Source organism: Phyllobates terribilis, unplaced genomic scaffold (assembly GCF_046119375.1).
Source record: "Phyllobates terribilis strain yellow unplaced genomic scaffold, ASM4611937v1 Scaffold_5__5_contigs__length_657084704, whole genome shotgun sequence".
Classification (NCBI taxonomy): Eukaryota; Metazoa; Chordata; class Amphibia; order Anura; family Dendrobatidae; genus Phyllobates; species Phyllobates terribilis.
Window position 1 is genome coordinate 409,539,938 of NW_027362765.1, and position 16,374 is coordinate 409,556,311.

General features: G+C 49.1%; 1 protein-coding gene across 8 annotated transcripts in view; it reads left to right on the plus strand.

The window, feature by feature from the left end:
* JAKMIP3 (Janus kinase and microtubule interacting protein 3) overlaps positions 1-16,374 on the plus strand; it is a 165,583-nt gene that overhangs the window by 107,576 nt on the left and 41,633 nt on the right. For all 8 annotated transcript variants that reach the window (XM_073685101.1, XM_073685104.1, XM_073685102.1 and 5 more), the window contains one exon: positions 9,359-9,442. In XM_073685101.1, coding sequence (XP_073541202.1) covers positions 9,359-9,442 — 84 coding nt within the window. The remainder of the gene's footprint in view (positions 1-9,358; positions 9,443-16,374) is intronic.

Consider the following 16,374-nt stretch of genomic DNA (forward strand, 5'->3'; position numbering starts at 1 on the left):
ATCTTTGGTTCCAACCACCGTGTCTTTGTGCGACGCAGACGCAGAAAAGCTGAACGGATGGACTCTACATGCCTGGTTCCCACCGTGAAGCATGGAGGAGGAGGTGTGATGGTGTGGGGGTGCTTTGCTGTTGAAACTGTTGGGGATTTATTCAAAATTGAAGGCATACTGAACCAGCATGGCTACCACAGCATCTTGCAGCGGCATGCTATTCCATCAAGGTTTGCGTTTAGTTGGACCATCATTTATTTTTCAACAGGACAATGACCCCAAACACACCTCCAGGCTGTGTAAGGGCTATTTGACCAAGAAGGAGAGTGATGGGGTGCTACGCCAGATGGCCTGGCCTCCACAGTCACCAGACCTGAACCCAATCGAGATGGTTTGGGGTGAGCTGGACCGCAGAGTGAAGGCAAAAGGGCCAACAAGTGCTAAGCATCTCTGGGAACTCCTTCAAGATTGTTGGAAGACCATTTCCGGTGACTACCTCTTGAAGCTCATCAAGAGAATGCCAAGAGTGTGCAAAGCAGTCATCAAAGCAAAAGGTGGCTACTTTGAAGAACCTAGAATATAAGACATATTTTCAGCTGTTTAACACTTTTTTGTTAAGTATATAATTCCACATGTGTTAATTCATAGTTTTGATGCCTTCAGTGTGAATGTACAATTTTCATAGTAATGAAAATACAGAAAAATCTTTAAATGAGAAGGTGTGTCCAAACTTTAGGTCTGTACTGTATATCCATCAAATGATATTACTTCCAATCACTGTGATCTCAGGGTCTAATATCCGAACAAGCCTATTCGTTGTGCCATCTGATTATAAGCAAAAGTAGAAGCAATTTTTTGGGGGGATGGCGTTCAGCAGGCACTACATTAACATTTGGCATCTGCTAATATTGATTTAGCATTACGTTCTTGTATTACTGTATGTTATTCTGTTTCTGCTGAATCCATATCTAATGTTAATACAGTAAAGCACACTGGTGGACATTTTGGCTGAATATTAACAGGTGAACGTGAATATACACTGCTCAAAAAAATAAAGGGAACACTTAAACAACAGAATAGAACTCCAAGTAAATCAAACTTCTGTAAAATCAGACTGTCCACTTAGGAAGCAACACTGATTGACAATCAATTTCACATGCTGTTGTGCAAATGGAATAGACAATAGATGGAAATTATTGGCAATTATCAAGACACCCTCAATAAAGGAGCGGTTCTGCAGGTGGGTAGCACAGACCACATCTCAGTACCAATGCTTTCTGGCTGGTGTTTTGGTCCCTTATGAATGTTGGTTGTGCTTTCACATTCGTGGTAGCATGAGATGGACTCTACAACCCACAGAAGTTGCTCAGGTAGTGCAGCTCATCCAGGATGGCACATCAATGCAAGCTGTGACAAGAAGGTTTGCTGTGTCTGTCAGCGTAGTGTCCAGAGGCTGGAGGCACTACCAGGAGACAGGCCAGTACACCAGGAGACGTGGAGGGGGCTGTAGGAGGGCAACAACCCAGCCGCAGGACCGCTACCTCCGCCTTTGTGCAAGGAGGAGCAGGAGGAGCACTGACAGAGCCCTGCAAAATGACCTCCAGCAGGCCACAAATGTGCATGTGTCTGCACAAACGATTAGAAACCGACTCCATGAGGGTGGTATGAGGGCCCGAAATCCACAGATGGGATTGTGCTCACAGCCCAACACCGTGCAGGACGCTTGGCATTTGCCACAGAACACCAGGATTGGCAAAGTCACCACTGGCGCCCTGTGCTCTTCACAGATGAAAGCAGGTTCACACTGAGCACATGTGACAGACGTGACAGAGTCTGGAGACGCCGTGGAGAGAAATCTGCTGCCTGCAACATCCTTCAGCATGACCGGTTTGGCAGTGGGTCAGTAATGGTGTGGGGTGGCATTTCTTTGTGTAGCGCCGGCGTCCCTGCCCTCTGCTAGGCAGGGACGCTGTTCCCCTCACCTCTCTGCTCCGTGCCCGGCGTCCTCCTCCCGCTCTGCTGGCAGCGCGCGCTCCTTCCCGGCCACTGTGCTTAGGGCGCGCGCGCGCGCTCTCCCTCCCTCTTAAAGGGGCCGCGCGCGCCGTCCTAAGGAGTCCCCGGCCAATGGCCGGAGGACTTCACCATATATAAGGCACCTCCTCCAAAATGGAGGTGCCTGAGCAATGTTGTTGCACTGTTCACTACTCTGCTTCAGCCCTCAGGTCCCGTTGCCAGTTACCTGCCAGATACCTGCCAGATTCCTGCCAGCTTGCTGTCTTATTCCTGCCTGTTTATCTGCTACCTGCCTGCTAGTCTGAGGTCCGACGGTCTGCCTTACTACTCCTGTCAGTCTGTCTAAGGACCAGCCTGTCCGCTCACCTGGGAGCACACATCTGCTACCTGCCTGCTAGCCTACCTGGAGGCTCCGCCGTCACGTGCTGTGACCACCTGCCTGTCCAGTGACTCCTGCCCGCTCACCTGGGAGCGCTCATCTGCTGCCTGTCTGCTAGCCTACCTGGAGGCTCTGCCGTCACGTGCTGTGACCACCCGCCTGTCCAGAGACTTCTGCCCGCTCACCTAGGAGCGCTCATCTGCCGCCTGTCTGTTGGTCTTCCTGGAGGCTCCGCCGTCACATGCTGTGACCACCCGTTCATCCAGAGACTCTCGCCTGCTCACCTGGGAGCTCACGTCTATCATCAGCCGCCACAGGTCGTACCAACCCTTTACCCAGAGACTGCCCCGGTCACTTGCCGTGACCATCTGCCCGTTCATCCAGAGACTGCCCCGGTCACTTGCCGTGACCTCCAGCCCGTTCACTCAGAGACTGTCCCGGTCACCTGCTGTGACTTCCTGCCCGTCTTCCCTGGTCGCCACCCGCTCCCTTACAAGGACCGCCCCCTTGTATAGTAGCTCAGAGGTTCCGCCTCCCAGACCCGTTACAGTTTGCTCGGGCCATGGAACCCGGTGGCACCCAAGCTCCCTCGCTCTCGGACCTGTGTCATGAACTGTCCCGTCAAAGGTCCCAACAGGAGTCCATCCTGGGTCACCTGCTTAATGTCAATACTCGCCTGGACACTCTGACTGCTCCACCAGCAACCTCCGCCAGTGCCATGTCTCGCAATCCGGCAGCTCCGCTGCCCACTAATACCATGGTATCCTACCCCGGACCCGGCTTTCTGCACCTCCTCGCTTCGGAGGCGACTCCGCCCAGGCTCGGGGCTTCATAAATCAGTGCACCCTGCACTTTGAACTATTGTCCCACCAGTTTAACTCCGACCGAGCCAAAATTGCATTCATCATGTCCCATCTCACCGGGGAGGCCCTGGCCTGGCTAAATCCTCTATGGGAGAGAGGAGACCCCCTGGTGTCCAACTTGCCTGCTTTTCTCACGGCTTTCCGGAAAGTCTTCGACGAACCCGGACGGAAGACCTCATCCGCATCATCACTGCTACGCCTCCGTCAGGGAAGTCTCACCGTGGGCCAATATGCCATACGGTTCCGTACCCTTGCCTCGGAGCTGGCCTGGGATAACGACGCTCTGGTATCCGTCTTCTGGGAGGGTCTGTCCGGCCGTATTAAAGATGAACTTGCCGGTCGGGACATCCCTACCACTCTCGATGACCTAATAACTCTTGCCACCCGGATTGACCTACGGTTCCAGGAGCGTGCCAAAGAGGTCACCCGTGAGAGGAGGTTACCACGTCTAGCTCCTACTTTTCAGAAACCCGTCACTCCCTCCGTCTCTACCCAGGTACACTCTCCTGAGCCTATGCAGGTCGACCAGACCAAGATGGTCAAAACCCGTCAGGACTTACGCCGTGCCGAGGGGAGCTGCTTCTACTGTGGCAGTAAGGAGCACCGGATCCGTACCTGCCCGGAGAGGTCGGGAAACGCCTGTGTCTAGGTTCGCTCAGAGAGGTCGACCTAGACAAGAATAAATCCTCTCCATCTCTGCTGTTGTCAGTCTCAATCGTCTGCGGGGAGAACCGTTATTTCGAACTAGCCCAACTTGACTCTGGAGCAGCCGGGAATCTTATTTCACAGTCCCTGGTAGAGAAATACCGCATCCCCACCAAACCTCTGGCTGTACCCTTGTCTGTTGCTGCCGTGGATGGGGGCCTCTTACCACGCCCCATCCAACTCATCACCGAATCCATTACTCTGCAGGTGGGAATGCTGCATTCTGAGAGTATCTCCTTTCATGTTCTGCCTGGACTCTCCCACGCCCTCTTGCTAGGCCTACCTTGGCTCCAGAGACATGCACCCGTGCTTGACTGGCAGACGGGAGAAGTCCTTCGCTGGGGACAGGACTGCCATAAGACCTGTCTGGTTCCCGTCCATCCCGTCCGTCCTTCTCCTACCCCAGCTAATCTACCTGGACTTCCGATTCCTTATTGGTCTTATGCTGATGTCTTTAATAAAAAGGAAGCAGAGACACTACCCCCTCATAGACCATACGACTGCCCTATCGACCTGTTACCTGGTACTACTCCTCCCCGTGGGCGTATTTATCCATTATCCGCTGCTGAGACCCGGTCGATGTCCGAATATATTGAGGAGAATCTGGCCAGGGGATTCATCCGGAAATCTACCTCCCCGGCGGGAGCAGGCTTCTTTTTCGTCAAAAAGAAGGACGGCTCTCTCCGTCCCTGTATAGACTATAGAGGCCTTAACCAGATCACGGTGAAGAATAAGTACCCCCTTCCGCTCATTCCGGAGTTATTTGATCGTCTGAGGGGGGCTAGAATCTTCACCAAACTGGACCTCCGTGGGGCGTACAACCTGGTTCGTATCCGTCAGGGGGATGAATGGAAGACGGCATTCAACACCCGGGACGGCCACTATGAATATCTGGTAATGCCCTTTGGTCTCTGTAACGCTCCTGCCGTCTTTCAAGAGTTGGTCAATTACATCTTCCGGGACCTTCTCTACTCCTGCGTAGTGGTGTACCTGGACGACATCTTGGTCTTCTCTCCGGATCTCCAGACTCACCGGAGGGACGTTCGTCAGGTCCTGCTCAGGCTCAGGTAGAATCACCTCTTCGCTAAATACGAGAAGTGCCTCTTTGAGCAGACCTCGCTTCCGTTTTTGGGCTACATTATTTCTCAGACCGGCCTACGAATGGATCCAGAGAAACTGTCTGCCATCGAGAAATGGCCTCGACCGGAGGGGTTGAAGGCCATTCAGCGATTCCTGGGCTTCGCTAACTACTACCGCCTCTTCATACCACACTTCTCTTCCCGGACTGCCCCAATTTCCGCGCTCACCCGTAAGGGTACTAATCCCAAAGAGTGGCCGTCCGAAGCAGAGGAGGCCTTTCTTTCCCTAAAACAGGCCTTCTCTTCCGCCCCGGTGCTGCATCGCCCGGACGGCAACAAGCAGTTCTTCCTGGAAGTTGACGCCTCCTCCTCTGGAGCCGGAGCGGTACTTGCTCAAAAATCATCTTCCGGGAGAATGGTAACTTGTGGCTTCTTCTCCAAACTCTTCTCCTCTTCTGAGCGCAACTATTCCATAGGAGACCGAGAGTTATTGGCCATCAAGCTGGCGTTGGAGGAGTGGCGTTACCTACTCGAGGGGGCTCTTCACCCGGTAATAATTTACACTGACCACAAGAACTTGGCTTACCTCCAGCATGCCCAGAGACTTAACCCGCGCCAAGCCCGGTGGTCCTTGTTTTTTGCTCGCTTTGATTTTGTTCTTCATTTTCGCCCGGCTGACAAAAACGTCAAAGCAGACGCCTTGTCCCGATCCTTTCTGGTGTCCGATCTCGAGGAAGAACCTAAACATATCATCGATCCCGCCAGAGTAATGCAGGTGGCTCCCGTGAGTCTAAATCGTCTCCCTCCCGGTAAGACGTTTGTTTCAGTACCTGATCGGAAGAAGATCCTACACTGGGGCCATTCGTCTAAACTAGCTGGCCACGCCGGTCAGAAAAGACCCTCCAGCTTATTGCCCGGCACTACTGGTGGCCTACCCTGCACAAGGACGTAATAGACTTTGTTTCTGCCTGTGTGTCCTGCCCCCGCAACAAAGTCCCGAGACACCTGCCAGCCGGTCGCCTCCTTCAGCTTCCTGTGCCTGCTGCCCCCTGGCAGCATATTGCTATGGACTTCATAACTGATCTCCCCGTCTCCGCCGGTTGCACGGTCATTTGGGTGGTCGCTGATCGCTTTTCCAAGATGGCTCACTTTATTTCCCTGCCAGCCCTCCCGTCTGCACCCGAGCTGGCTAAAGACTTTATCCGCCACATCTTCCGTCTTCATGGCCTGCCCCTCCACATCGTGTCGGATCGTGGGGTACAGTTCACCTCACGTTTCTGGAGAGCCACTTGTAAACTGCTAGACGTCACCCTGGACTTCTCTTCCGCTTACCACCTACAGTCCAATGGTCAAGTGGAGCGGATCAATCAGAACCTGACCAGTTACCTCCGGCACTTCGTTAATGCCCATCATTCAGACTGGGTGGATCTCCTACCATGGGCCGAGTTCTCTTATAGCAATCACGAGAGCGAATCCTCCTCCAAATCCCCGTTTTTTGTAGTCTTCGGTCAGCATCCTCGGATTCCTTTTCCTGTCTCCACCTCTGTGGACAACCCGGCTGCGGAATCTCTCGTTAGCAAATTTTCCTCCATTTGGGAGAGTACCCGATCCGCACTCCTTCAGTCGTCCGAACGGATGAAAAGACACGCTGACAAAAAACGCCTGGATCCTCCACAATTTCGTCCTGGAGATAAAGTCTGGCTCTCATCTAAATATGTCCGACTCAAGATACCTTCTTACAAGTTAGGGCCTCGGTTCATCGGTCCTCTGGAGGTCATCAGTCAGATCAACCCGGTGGCCTATAAATTGAAACTCCCGGCCAACTTACGGATCCCTAGCTCCTTCCATGTATCTCTCCTCAAACCTGTGGTACTTAACTCTTTTTCCAAGTCTACAGGTACGCCTCCTGCTTCGGGTTCTGCTGAGGACGAGTTTGAGGTAGAGAACATTCTTGCCACCAAAAGGGTAAGAGGAAAGACCTTTTTTCTAGCAGATTGGAAGGGGTTTGGTCCTGAGGAGAGAACGTGGGAGCCCCGGGAGAACATCCATGCCCCTCTTATCCTAGCTAAATTTCTGTCTGGCCTAAAAAAGGGGGGGCCTAAAGGGGGGGGTACTGTAGCGCCGGCGTCCCTGCCCTCTGCTAGGCAGGGACGCTGTTCCCCTCACCTCTCTGCTCCGTGCCCGGCGTCCTCCTCCCGCTCTGCTGGCAGCGCGCGCTCCTTCCCGGCCACTGTGCTTAGGGCGCGCGCGCGCGCTCTCCCTCCCTCTTAAAGGGGCCGCGCGCGCCGTCCTAAGGAGTCCCCGGCCAATGGCCGGAGGACTTCACCATATATAAGGCACCTCCTCCAAAATGGAGGTGCCCGAGCAATGTTGTTGCACTGTTCACTACTCTGCTTCAGCCCTCAGGTCCCGTTGCCAGTTACCTGCCAGATACCTGCCAGATTCCTGCCAGCTTGCTGTCTTATTCCTGCCTGTTTATCTGCTACCTGCCTGCTAGTCTGGGGTCCGACGGTCTGCCTTACTACTCCTGTCAGTCTGTCTAAGGACCAGCCTGTCCGCTCACCTGGGAGCGCACTTCAGCCACCTGCCTGCTTGCCTGAGGTCCGACGGTCTGCCTTCCAACTCCTGTCAGTCTGTCTATGGACCAGCTTGCCTGCTCACCTGGGAGCACACATCTGCTACCTGCATGCTAGCCTACCTGGAGGCTCCGCCGTCACGTGCTGTGACCACCTGCCTGTCCAGTGACTCCTGCCCGCTCACCTGGGAGCGCTCATCTGCTGCCTGTCTGCTAGCCTACCTGGAGGCTCTGCCGTCACGTGCTGTGACCACCCGCCTGTCCAGAGACTTCTGCCCGCTCACCTGGGAGCGCTCATCTGCCGCCTGTCTGTTGGTCTTCCTGGAGGCTCCGCCGTCACATGCTGTGACCACCCGTTCATCCAGAGACTCTCGCCTGCTCACCTGGGAGCTCACGTCTATCATCAGCCGCCACAGGTCGTACCAACCCTTTACCCAGAGACTGCCCCGGTCACTTGCCGTGACCATCTGCCCGTTCATTCAGAGACTGCCCCGGTCACTTGCCGTGACCATCTGCCCGTTCATCCAGAGACTGCCCCGGTAACTTGCTGTGACCTAAAGCCCGTTCACTCAGAGACTGTCCCGGTCACCTGCTGTGACTTCCTGCCCGTCTTCCCTGGTCGCCACCCGCTCCCTTACAAGGACCGCCCCCTTGTATAGTAGCTCAGAGGTTCCGCCTCCCAGACCCGTTACACTTTGGAGGGCCACACAGCCCTCCATGTGCTCGCCAGAAGTAGCCTGACTGCCATTAGGTACCGAGATGAGATCCTCAGACCCCTTGTGAGACCATATACTGGTGCGGTTGGCCCTGGGCTCCTCCTAATGCAGGACAATTCCAGACCTCATGTGGCTGGAGTGTGTCAGCAGTTCCTGCAAGATGAAGGCATTGAAGCTATGGACTGGCCCGCCCGTTCCCCAGGCCTGAGTTCGATTGAGCACATCTGGGACATCATGTCTCGCTCCATCCACCAACGTCACGTTGCACCACAGACTGTCCAGGAGTTGGCGGATGCTTTAGTCCAGGTATGGGAGGAGATCGCACAGGAGACCATCCGCAACCTCATCAAGAGCATGCCCAGGCGTTGTAGGGAGGTCATACAGGCACGTGGAGGCCACACACAATACCGAGCCTCATTTTGACTTATTTTAAGGACATTACATCAAAGTTGGATCAGCCTGTAGTGTGTTTTTCCACTTTAATTTTGGGGGTGACTCCAAATCCAGGCCTCCATTGGTTTATAAGTTTGATTTCCATTGATGATTTTTGTGTGATTTTGTTGTCAGCACATTCAACTTTGTACAGAACAAAGTATTCAATGAGAATATTTCATTCATTCAGATCTAGGATGTGTTATATGAGTGTTCCCTTTATTTTTTTGAGCAGTGTATAATTTTTATTTCAATTTATTATTAGTGCATACAAAAAAATGCATTTGCACTTCTATTTCGCATTAGTGATGATGAGTTAAACTTTTTGTCTAGTTTGTTTTAAAACATTGTTTATTAATTTCCTATTCCGGAGACATATTTCCTATTTGCATATAAGTCAATACAGAATGAAATACTTGTATCCAAACCTTTATTTCAACCTGGAGACATGGCTCTGGAAATAGAAATTTGCTCACGTTCCCCGCCGTTGAAGCAAAGTTTCATCTCTATTCCCGATATTTAAAGTTTGTGTTAAAATGTTACAAAGGTTGTGAGAAGTTGCAACGTTTTACTTTTTCTATATTATATATACTTTTATTCTGCAGACTCGAGAGCAGTTGCAAGCTGATATCTATCACTACCAAACAAGAATAGAAGATCTTGAGAAAGCGATGTCTGAGCAGGGTCAGGTGAGACAAATGCTTCATATATTTTTAGTCTGACCAACCCACTATACTGAGTCATATTTTGTCATCATCATACATTCTATTTTCATTGTGACTCGCCCCCGTGGGGCACTCGGACCGGACTTCAGGGCAATGCTGGGAGTAGTAGTGGTGACCCGGTCCCGTGGCTCAGGGTGGTCAGACCAGTGGTAGTCTATGATGTGTTGTAGGTAATGTCCGACTACTTCACCCGTGGATTGCGGCTATTATGAACCGCCGCTGCAAGGCAGACCGCTGGGGCTGATGGTGTATGCAGCTGAGGTAGTGTAACTCCCCACGGGAAGAGTGCAGCCCCAGGGCAGTGTAGAGGATGGTGGGGGTGATGGTGCAGAGAGTCCCAGTGCCGTTAGTGCTGGAGGAGCAAGGAGTACACAGACAACGTACTGCAGTCCAATGGCTTTTACTCATAGTTCATATGCTCCGGGTCACTTCAGCGCAAGCAGTGACCACCCAAGCCGTGCGGTGTCCACCAGGTGAGGGACTCGGTCAACCCCCAGGCACTTCAGGAGTATGGTTCAGAGCTCCTTCCTATCCTTCCTTCGGCTCATGCCCCGCCAGAGACCAAGCTTTTGTCCAGCTCCCGTGGGTCTATGCGGGCAAACGTGGGCCCCGTTTCACGCTACCCTATATGGTATGCCTTCCTAGCAAGCTTTAGCAAGGGGTCGCACCAAGTGATGGTCGCGACCTGCGGTTCTTGGCTGAAGATTATTAGCTTCCACCAATTTGGGATCCGGTACCCTCTTCTTGCCTGACCCGTCACCCGATTCACGTTGGTCCTTAGGGTCCCTTCCACCTTCTTGTTCCTGAGCCCTTCTGTTTCTTGGCCACTTCCTTCCCTTTCCTGTTCCTTCTCTTCTCCTCTGTTCCTTCTCCTCTCAGGCCCCGGCCTTTTCTCTCGGCCTGCCTCTGAGCAGAGCTCGTAAAGAGCATCTGCTCCCTCTCACCTCTCCACTGTATTTCTCTCTGACTGAACTGACCACACTCCTAAGATGGTGCCCACCTTTTATACTTCCCTCTAGAACTTGAGCCCAGGTGACCAGCAACCAATGGGCTCCTACCTACGCTCAGGAACCGTCCCCTTCTGCTCCTACATCACAGGGTTTTCCTCCCCCCTCCCCTCTCCAGCCAGGGACATGGTCTGTCGTGCCTGCATTACTGTTTAAATGGGAGCACCGTTGAGCTGTCCCCCGGAAATGGGGTGTGTGTGCTGCATGCAGCTACCTGAGCCCTGGTGCATACTCCATCCTTACCCGGGAGTGGAATATCACACCTCTGGCAGAGGTGCAATACCTCTGTAGCGACCGAGCCCTCGGGGCGCTACAATTGCATCACAGAATATTATGGGGGCAGTGATCTTGGATGAACCTGTGCCCGGAACAGCAGATACAGAGACCTAAAATAAGAAAATCACTTAGTAATGTACTATCTGAGTGCATTCATGTCAATGGAGTCCTAGTGAGGTTGTCCTTACCAGATGACCTAGTCTTGTAGCTAAAAAAATCTGGCCAGAAAGAATGGCTTATTATCACCCTCTGGGCACCAGCACCACATGCCCTGCCAGTCAGCCCCCTGTTAGCTCTGGGTGCGATGCTGTGTAATTGTCATGCTAGGTATGGGAAAGACTAACTAGGGAAAGGGAGAGTGGAGACCCCTAGGAAGATCTAACAACACGCTGACTCCCCTATCGTCCCAAGATAGGTTCCTCACCTATCGCCGAGCAGGATACCTAAACCCTGGCTATCCCTAGATCTAGGCCCTAAGTAGGGAGAGGGAGGGGTGAGCACTAGTCAGCCCCACTGCAACTAAAGACAAACAAAGTAAACATACAAGGGGAAACGCTTAGCTTTGAGAAGACACCAGAGAGATCACGAATACAATCCTCAAAGGAACTCCAAGACGAATCTAGCCAACTGCTAGCACACCAGACTTGAACAAAGGAATTTACTCTCTCACCGGCAACTCTCTGGAGACACTGAGGGTATTTAAAGATCAAGCAAGGGTGTGTTAATTAGCAGCAGAAGGTGAGATCACTACTGGGTCCTAGAAAGGGAAGGATGATGAAAGGATCCAGAAGGTGTCTGCAAGGCCAAGTGCAGCGACCTTCTACAGCCGGATCCAGAATGACTGTCTGTCAAACCTGATACACTCGTGACAGCATATACCACCAGCTTTATAATAGATGTGTTAACTTTGATTATTCTCTTATGGCTATCCTTCCATTGATGTGATTGCTGCCCCTGCAGCCACGTACACAGCACAAGCTGAAAAGTGACATGAATATACAGTACAGACCAAAAGTTTGGACACACCTTCTCATTTAAAGATTTTTCTGTATTTTCTTGACTATGAAAATTGTACATTCTCACTGAAGGCATCAAAACTATGAATTAACACATGTGGAATTATATACTTTACAAAAAAGTGTGAAACAACTGAAAATATGTCTTATATTCTAGGTTCTTCAAAATAGCCACCTTTTGCTTTCATGACTGCTTTGCACACTCTTGGCATTCTCTTGATGAGCTTCAACAGGTAGTCATCGGAAATGGTCTTCCAACAATCTTGAAGGAGTTCCCAGAGATGCTTAGCACTTGTTGGCCCTTTTGCCTTCACTCTGTGCTCCAGCTCACCCCAAACCATCTCGATTGGGTTCAGGTCTGGTGACTGTGGAGGCCAGGTCATCTAACGTAGCACCCCATCACTCTCTTTCTTGGTCAAATAGCCCTTACACAGCCTGGAGGTGTGTTTGGGGTCATTGTCCTGTTGAAAAATAAATGATGGTCCAACTAAGCGCAAACCGGATGGAATAGCATGCTGCTGCAAGATGCTGTGGTAGCCATGCTGGTTCAGTATGCCTTCAATTTTGAATAAATCCCCAACAGTGTCACCAGCAAAGCACCCCCACACCATCACACCTCCTCCTCCATGCTTCACGGTGGGAACCAGGCATGTAGAGTCCATCCGTTCATCTTTTCTGCGTCGCACAAAGACACGGTGGTTGGAATCAAAGATCTCAAATTTGGACTCATCAGACCAAAGCACAGATTTCCACTGGTCTAATGTCCATTCCTTGTGTTCTTTAGCCCAAACAAGTCTCTTCTGCTTGTTGCCTGTCCTTAGCAGTGGTTTCCTAGCAGCTATTTTACCATGAATGCCTGCTGCACAAAGTCTCCTCTTAACAGTTGTTGTAGAGATGTGTCTGCTGCTAGAACTCTGTGTGGCATTGACCCTTTCTCTAATCTGAGCTGCTGTTAACCTGCGATTTCTGAGGCTGGTGACTCGGATAAACTCATCCTCAGAAGCAGAGGTGACTCTTGGTCTTCCTTTCCTAGGGCGGTCCTCATGTGAGCCAGTTTCTTTGCCGCGCTTGATGGTTTTTGCAACTGCACTTGGGGACACTTTCAAAGTTTGCCCAATTTTTCGCACTGACTGACCTTCATTTCTTAAAGTAATGATGGCAACTCGTTTTTCTTTACTTAGCTGCTTTTTTCTTGCCATAATACAAATTCTAACAGTCTATTCAGTAGAACAATCAGCTGTGTATCCACCAGACTTCTGCACAACACAACTGATGGTCCCAACCCCATTTATAAGGCGAGAAATCCCACTTATTAAACCTGACAGGGCACACCTGTGAAGTGAAAACCATTTCCGGTGACTACCTCTTGAAGCTCATCAAGAGAATGCCAAGAGTGTGCAAAGCAGTCATCAAAGCAAAAGGTGGCTACTTTGAAGAACCTAGAATATAAGACATATTTTCAGTTGTTTCACACTTTTTTGTTAAGTATATAATTCCACATGTGTTAATTCATAGTTTTGATGCCTTCAGTGTGAATGTACAATTTTCATATTCAAGAAAATACAGAAAAATCTTTAAATGAGAAGGTGTGTCCAAACTTTTGGTCTGTACTGTATGTGTTGTCAAAAACTTTTTAAGCCAAATATTAGATTTGATTTTTTGTTTATCCAATTCATTTCTACCAAAGAATAAGGTATTACTTGTGTTAATAAATGGAAGTTATAAGATTTAAAGGGAACCTGTCACCAGGTTTTCCCCATATAAAGTATGGCTAGCACCTATAAGCCCTCTGTTGCATCATTTTCGTATGTTGTTTGTATGTCCCAAGTTTCCTATGTAAGGCACAAAAAATAGCTTTTATTATACTCACAGACGGTGCAGTCCGGTTCGATGGGAGTAGCTGGTCTCTATCCGGTGCCTCCTCTCTTCTTTCGATGCCGTCCTCCATCCCTGCTTGGTGTGGATGATGCGTCCCCCATTGTGCTCCTGTGCAGACGCACTTCTATCTACCCCGACGAGGGCAGAGCAAAGAACTGTAGTGCGCATGCGCTGGGAAAAGCCAAAGAGCGCCGATGACCGGCAGGTAAAGTTGGCGCATGCGCACTATAGTGCTGTGCTCTGCCCTCGTCGGGGCAGATAGAAGTGCGTCTGCACAGGAGCGCGATGGGGGACACCGTGTGGATGACGTAGGACGCATCATATTCATAAAGCAGAGAAGGAGGACGGCGATTGTAAGACGAGAGACGGCGCTGGATCAAGACCAAAGACGCCCATCGCATCGGACCGTGCCGTCTGTGAATATAATAAAAAGGTCTTTTTTTGTGAGTTGCATAGGGGATTGAGGACAGACATACAGCATACTAGAATGCTGTAACACAGGGCTTAAAGATGATAGCCGCTCTTTATATTGGGAAAACCTGCTGACAGGTTCACTTTAACAGAAGAAAACTAAATAACTAGAGATTTGGGAACCTTGCTATTCATTTACTTTTTTTTACTTTTTTTCATTTATTTCCTTTATGTATTTTTTTCTTTTATGTTTTTTTTCTTTTTTATTATAGTGTCTTTCTTGGTTTCTCATTTGTTACTATTTGTCCTATTAGTTAAGATTAATACGTCAGTTTTTTTTTTTTCCTTTCACATAAAGAGTTAGAAAAAAAAGAATAATGCAATATGTTAAAACTTAAAGAGCTTGTGCAGTCACAAGATATTGACGACTTGTCCTCAGGTTATCAGTATCACTCCCACTGATCGGCTGAAAGCAGCTCCAGCGGCCATCGAGTACAAGCATTGAGCAGAGCTGCGCTCCTCTGCTCCGCAGTACTCGGCCAGCAGTTGTCAGCTCTTCAATGGGGGGTGGATTCCATAGGATTCCATAGGATTTGGTCATCAATATCTTTTAAAAACTTGATTTGCGCATTTAACCATTTTCTGATAAGAAAAAGAAAGCTAGGGCTAAAAAGACCTTTGAAGACATTTTTGTCCATTATTTTTTACCATAGATGTATAAATTACAATACTTTTATGCCTTAATTGCTCTCATATTATTCTTCCCATTCCTTTATTGGAGCACCATAATCATTGTCGCTCTGATTCTCTGCGTTTGTTGATCAAACTACAGATCTACAAAGGCAGCATGCTTAAATGACTGCACCGGTATGGCTGTGACATTACAATGATCAGACTGAGACAAGGTTGATGATCAAAAGCTTTCCACAGTAATCTTCTGTGATAAAGACTTTGCTTTCTAGAACAAGCTTTCAGATAATACAATTACAGATCATACAAGCCAAGCAGGTGAAGAGTGGAGGGAGGCAAACAAAGGAAATCCACTGACATCCCAATATGAGTTGCAACTGCATCCATGTCCATATGCCTAGGTGGACCCTGGTATCATAACAGCAGTTTGATAGATATGCTAAGTGCACAATGATAAGGTCTTAGACTCTGTTCACATATCCAGTGGTCATCCGTTTGTAATGGATCCAGTATTAAAAAAATAAAACCGGTCCGTTACAAACAGAAAAGCGCCGGATGCACACTTTGGATTCCATTTTGCAACCATTTTTGGTTCCCCAATCTGTTTTTAAGGCTGAGCTCACATGTCCAGTAATTATCCGTGCAGACATAACTATTTTTGTTTGGCTAAAAAAGCAGCTTGGAACTACGGTAGATCCATTTATCCGTTTACATTGAAAAAACTGGAGCAAGTTCAGAGAAGAGCTACCAGGATGGTGAGTGGACTGTAAACTATGTCCTACGAGGATTTTTGTCCGGCTATAATAGCAGCTTGGATCTACGGTAGATCCATTTATCCGTTTACATTGAAAAAACTGGAGCAAGTTCAGAGAAGAGCTACCAGGATGGTGAGCGGACTGTAAACTATGTCCTACTAGGATTTTTGTCCGGCTATAAAAGCAGCTTGGAACTATGGTAGATCCATTTATCCGTTTACATTGAAAAAACTGGAGCAAGTTCAGAGAAGAGCTATCAGCATGGTGAGCGGACTGTAAACTATGTCTCACGAGGAACGGTTAAAGAATCTGGTAATGTTTAGCTTGCAAAAAAGAAGGCTAAGAGGAGACTTAATAGCTGTCTACAAATATCTGAAGAGATGTCACAGTGTAAAGGGATCATCCTTATTCTCATTTACACATGGAAACACAAGAAGCAATGGGATGTAACTGATGAGGTTTCAAACTGCTGAAGTTTTCAATACTGCAGTGTTTAAAAATTTAGATTCTAAATAAATATTTGAAATAATATTGTAAATAAACAAAAGAACAGAAATTTCAGCAATTCCTTCAGATGTGCGAAGTAATATTTTGATTTTAGCTGTAGCAGCAGGATGGCATTTGTGTTTGGCAGTATGTATGACTCGTACATTTTCAAGGGGAATCAAAAAATTACCTTTTTAGATATAATTTTTTTTTCCACATAATTATTTGTATAATACATATTGTTATGTTGCAATTTTCACACTGGTCACAGGGGTTCTTTTAGACTTATACTTTCTGTTGTTTACAGAACAGTTTTCAGCAGACTCATTATCATCACAGACATTTTAACAATGACAGATAACCTCTGTACACAGATG